Source organism: Ceratosolen solmsi, unplaced genomic scaffold (genome assembly GCF_000503995.2).
Source record: "Ceratosolen solmsi marchali unplaced genomic scaffold, CerSol_1.0 scaffold13, whole genome shotgun sequence".
Classification (NCBI taxonomy): domain Eukaryota; kingdom Metazoa; phylum Arthropoda; class Insecta; order Hymenoptera; family Agaonidae; genus Ceratosolen; species Ceratosolen solmsi.
Window position 1 is genome coordinate 9824503 of NW_011948418.1, and position 5720 is coordinate 9830222.

General features: G+C 22.5%; 1 protein-coding gene across 2 annotated transcripts; it reads right to left on the minus strand.

The window, feature by feature from the left end:
* Nucleotides 1-1733: 1733 nt before the first annotated feature.
* On the minus strand, nucleotides 1734-5233 carry LOC105360306 (elongation of very long chain fatty acids protein 7). 2 transcript variants are annotated; one of them, XM_011497184.1, is made up of 6 exons: nucleotides 5160-5233; nucleotides 4796-4952; nucleotides 3573-3763; nucleotides 3420-3500; nucleotides 2682-2865; nucleotides 1734-2267 (listed from the first exon to the last, which is right to left on the minus strand). In XM_011497184.1, exons 2-6 carry the CDS (start codon nucleotides 4854-4856, stop codon nucleotides 1981-1983), a joined length of 804 nt encoding a protein of 267 aa, XP_011495486.1. In that variant the 5' UTR covers nucleotides 4857-4952; nucleotides 5160-5233; the 3' UTR covers nucleotides 1734-1980. The 2 variants fall into 2 exon arrangements, with proteins under 2 accessions (XP_011495486.1, XP_011495485.1); XM_011497183.1 differs by lacking the exon at nucleotides 5160-5233 and having other exon boundaries at nucleotides 4796-5153.
* Nucleotides 5234-5720: the final 487 nt, after the last annotated feature.

The following is a 5720-nucleotide window of genomic DNA, read 5'->3' on the forward strand; positions in this document are numbered from 1 at the left end:
TATTTCTTATGGCAATTAAGTGCGTCTCTACTAATGACGTATAAATTAATTTCCTTTTAAATAATACAAACAGTAAAAATTAGGTATAAATCTTTAATATCTATTATATACATAAAAAAGGATTACTAATAAATGTGTTTACATAACTAGGGACAATGGATATAGGTAGCTGTGATATTCATTATATCTTATTTTTTGCAACTAATCTATTTATCATTCGAATATTTATTAATTTAAATTTGTAAAATATTCAAAATATTAAATATTACTGTAAAAATATTTAGAATGCTAATAAAAACTTTTTCTGCTTATAAACATTGAAATCAATAATTTATTATAAAAATGTTAATGTAGTCCATCATCAATGTTTTATATGAAAGGTAGTATGATTATTTAATTTGATTATAAAAAATATTTCTTTTTATCTTTTGCATTAATTTTTTCGTTAATTCTCAGTTAACCATGCGATTGAGAATTTCAATTTAGAATAAAGTATTTTTTGCCCAATATATAAAGTTCCTAAATACTTTTAATATGTTTATCTATATATACATAATTAATATCGAAATAAATAAATAAACAAATGATTAATAATTAATTTATTCATAATGCTTTATTGGCGTAATATTATATATATATATATATATATATATAGCATATAAATAACATTGATTAAATATAATATTAATTCTTCAAACGGTACAACCTTATATATTTGTATTTATATTAATAAGTTCATTGAAATAATACGAAGATATTATGACGACAATGTTTTATTTTTATATATTTATTATTATATAATATTAACTGAAATATTGAAGACTGTAATACATACGCACATTACACGCTATTAATAAGCATTAATTTTTTTCTATAAAAGTCTATTATAATATGACTTAATTATTTTTTTACATACTATTGCTTTATTTCTAATGAATTAATATTACTTTATGGTTAATAAATATGAAGTGTGATTTAATGGAGTAGATTTATAGTTCATGACTCATTATCAGATTTCTTAAATATATTAAGTATCATTTATGTTTTTCTAAATTATTATATAAAATTATATTTTAGTTATTTTCAAGCCATTAAAGTGTACGTAAAAATTTTACGAAAAATACATATGAGTTTCGATTGAAAGTATATAATTATATTTGAACAAGAACAAAAATTTATTCATAGAAAACAAAAGTCCGTTTGGGAAAATTAAATTTTTAATTTTTTTTTCTTTTTTAAGTAATGCCCTATGTTTATTGTAATCGGTAAAATATTTCGCAACTATTTAAAAATGAAATTTCATTAAAATAATCCTTCCTTTAATAAATAATTACTGGTGTATAATATAGAAATTAATTTAGAAAAATATAAAAAAAAATGAACGTAAATATTACATATAAGTAAATTATATATATATATATATATATATATATATATATATATATAATGAAAATGTTTTGTTTCTTAATAAAGTAAAAAATTGATATGACAATTAAAGTTCGATAATTCCAAATTATATATCTGCATAGAACATTTTATTTTATTAAATATAAAAGACTTTTTTCTAACGCGCTTTTGGTTTGTAAAAATATATATATATATATATATATATATATATGAAATTTGTAAAATATAAAGTATTTATAAGAATATTATCTTTGTAAATATCAAATGTGAATATGTTTGTAATTTATTAATGCATTAAAGGGAATCTTTAAAAATATATAAGCTCCTTCTTAATAGACTCTTATTGATTACTTAGAACACAGAATTTCATATATAAAAATGCTTTGTTTGATTGCTTAAAATATTTATCTATACATATATAATCCTATATTATTGTATCTCGATTATCAATATACGAAATAAAATAATGTCTCCTTGGGCAGATTCAAAATAATAAATATTTTCAAATCAAGATTTATGAATGAAATTTTAGTCTCAGGTATGGCTTAATATGTTTCGTACTTTTCGATTATTTCAATCTTCAGCGAGTTTTTTTGCTGATTTTTTCATATAAGTCTTGTAGTAAAAATCACCAAAAAGAATAATCATGAAGAAATTTTGAGGTATCATGACGGCTGCGGGCCAACGTGGATAAGCGCACTCTTTCATCCAAATAAGTCGAGAAAAGTGAAAAATTAAGTAGAAGAACTGGACAAGTTGTAGTTGAGTTATATAAATTTTCCACCAAGGTTTAAATATTTTAAGTGACATAACCAAGTAGTGCGAATACATGATTAAATGAACAAATGAATTTATAATACCTGAAAAGATACATAAGGTAATTTAGTGCCATTGAAAAACATTTATTAATAAATATGCAACTAAATATATATATATATATATAAGGTATTACATAATTAAAATAGAAATTATTCAAAATAAATATCTAAATGGTTAAACATTAATCTTAGAATATAATGTTAAAAACAAGTTTTGTAAGTAATCCTTGACCTTAAACTATAAATTATTTAATAATTTTTTATACAAATAATAATAATATTATAGAAATTATTTAAAAAGTCTCAGTTTCTATGTTAATTCTAATAGTTAACTGAATATTTAGAGGCTTAACATTTTTATGAAAATCCTCTTTAATACAAATTTTTCTTTTATAATTTTTTGTTCCAATTTTTTTAACATGATTATCTTTTAATATGAGAGACATAAGTTGTTACCTAGTAATATGCCATGACCTCCTGGTAAATATTTTACGGCAGCCCAAGTAGTTAAAACCATGCCTGTGTGATGATACACATGCAGAAATGATACTTGATTTTGCTTTTTACGAAGAACAAAGAAAACTGTATCTAACAAATCGATTATTTTCACTACGAAATATAAATGGACCACAGAAGCAATCTAGATAAAATAATCATTTAATTTATATATTATAATGTAAGATTAAGCGGTTTAATCTTAAAAAATAATTAATTGGTTTTTAATAGTAATATAGAATTATGTCATAATTATATTATATTTTACTCAGCATTTTATTAAATTAGAGTATTTGAATTAGAGTTTCAATGAAATTATGAATAGTATTTTAATATAAGAAGCAAATGTATTACATCAATAATAATACTCGAAATGTTAATTTAACTCCAATGTTATTATTATCTATCTGTTATTATACATCTCATCTCTATTAGAAATTAAAAAATTATATTTTAAGTTAAAAATAATACTTCGATTAATCGAATAAATATTGTTATTATTAATGACAGTCTGATTACCGGTATTATTTTCGTATCATGTAATCATTATGAAAATATATATTTCATGTTTAATGTAATGTTTCTCAGTACATTGGAATAATATATACGAACTTCCATCCATTATTCATTATTGATTTACACAAATTAATTTTCACAAAGAATGTATCTTTTATACAATTCTTTATGACAGTTTATTACCTGGATGGCAATTGGATCATTAGAATAATCTACAGCTTCGCAAGCATACTTGTAATTATTCGGCGATCCTAATCTTACAGCCTGAGATTGAAATAATATTATATTATTACGTTAATTATAGATGGGAAATATTGATTTTTTGAAAAATATTACCATATATAAAATATAAATGCTTAAAAGTATTTGTACAACATTGTATGCTTGCATAATTCTGTCTAAATTTATTGGTGATCTATTTTTCATTATTTTAGGCCCAAGATTATAAATGAAGTATATGTAAAAAGTTAATATCGCTAAACACTGCCATGGTGAACCCATTAAAAACCAATTTCTTGTTCTGGGATCTAAAAGAAAATAAAATAAGAAATAAGGCATAACATTGTTCACTTAACTGAAATTATTAAACAACAACTTTTTTGCCATATTAAATTTTCATCCCATAGTAACATTAATTAATTTTTTAATATAATTAGAATAATATTGACCATAAATATTTATATACTTTTTTAATATATTTGCTTTTAACAAGACTACTCTGAACGATTAAATTCAATTTCCACCCCCCCCCCTTCGCTACTTTAAATGCAAAAAAAAAACCAAAACACGAATTATTTTTTATTTAAGTTTCTCCAGCGATTTATATTGTATATATTTTTAATCTCATACATATAATATTAGAAACAGGATACGGCAATTAAATGAATTATTTTATAATATTGATATCAGCTGTCATATTTTGGTGTTATACAAATATTCAAATTATTACGAATTTATAGATCAAAGGTTTAAAAATCATTTAAGAACAATTAAATAATACAATTTTCAATCCCTTGAATTACATTAGTGGAATATCATCGATTTATAATTAATTAGATATATGTATGATAAACATTTTGAATCTGAAAAATTTATCGATGAAAAATGTTCATTGATTTTCAATAATTCATTAGAATTCCTTGTCAATTTTAGATAAAGAATTATATAAAAATATATATCCTTCCATGAATCCTTCTTACCCATATTTAATAATCTTATATTGATAGGATCACTTGATTTTTATTAATTTTTATTAATTTTATTAAACACATTTAAATATATCCGTCTCTCACAGTCGTAGATTTTTTTTTTTTTTTTATAAAAATAGAGTTTATCTGTAAACTATTTTTTAATATCATATTATCATTAAATAAAATATTAAACAATGTTATTAATAAATTAGAAATTACTCTTGTACATTGATTTGAAAGTATCGTAAATAATATTTCTAATTCATATTCGACGTTGGCCATTCAATCGAATAGTTAAATTTTAAATTCTATCATTGAATTGAATTCTATCATTTCCAGTCTTTTTTAATATAAAATAATCCATATTACCTTCAAGTTCTTCATTCAAATATCGATAACCATCGATAATTTCGTGAATTATGGTTGCCATGATTTCGTAATCTTTATTATCGGATATATCGCTTTAATAACTTGCACTATTTTATAATTATATTTATAATATCCTTATGTGGCAAATAGTTCTGACCTACACAATATTTTCTTTCTAATCGTCTATTTTTTTTCTATTACAAAAATTTGTCCATAAAGAAAGTAGAGATATATTACAAACTATAAATATCATTAATTGAAATCACATTTGTGTGTAGGAAGAAAATAAGTACGAAATGAAAGAGAAAAACCCTCTGACCCACCCAGTTACGGAGAACTACCAACAAAAACTGAAACGGCTTACTCGTTTCCTATCACGGTGTACTGAAACTTGTATTGCTCGTATTCGTTGTCATTCTCATTTTTATCGTTTTCTTTATTGTTTCGTATTTGATGTTGCATTAAGTAGTAACGTATAGCGGTACAACAATAAGTAATGCTTATAAAGGTTCCTCATTCTTAGCCATGGATTGGTCTATAATAAGTGATTAAAACTTAAAATTCCTCCCACCTCTATACACATTATTCATCTACACAAAGGCTCGGTGTACGCGCGCGCGTATATACATATACCCTAATGTATTTACTTTGGCCGTGTGTATGTAGATTTTATATTAAAATTTCTGTGTACGTGTTAATTTTTAACTTGCATTGTATTTTTCTGCATCTATTAAATACTGTACGAGCATCTGTCGTGCACTTCTTCGAATTTGTTTAATTTAGGTCAACTTCCCTTTTAAAAACATTATTTCTTAATGTAATGAGCGATATATAAAATGAAAATAATAATAACAATATTTTAATAAAAATTAATTCGATATACTTAAATTTCATTTACAATTATAATAAACGTGCAAAAACTTTA

Bases quoted from the DNA above. Each gene is read 5' to 3' on its own strand.
- LOC105360306 (XM_011497184.1), bottom strand. From the start codon at position 4,856: ATGGCAACCATAATTCACGAAATTATCGATGGTTATCGATATTTGAAT. The intron at 3,764-4,795 runs GTAATATGGATT...ATTTTCTTTTAG, and splicing joins TTTGAATGAAGAACTTGAAG to ATCCCAGAACAAGAAATTGG. The intron at 2,268-2,681 runs GTAACAACTTAT...GTATCTTTTCAG, and splicing joins AGGTCATGGCATATTACTAG to GTATTATAAATTCATTTGTT.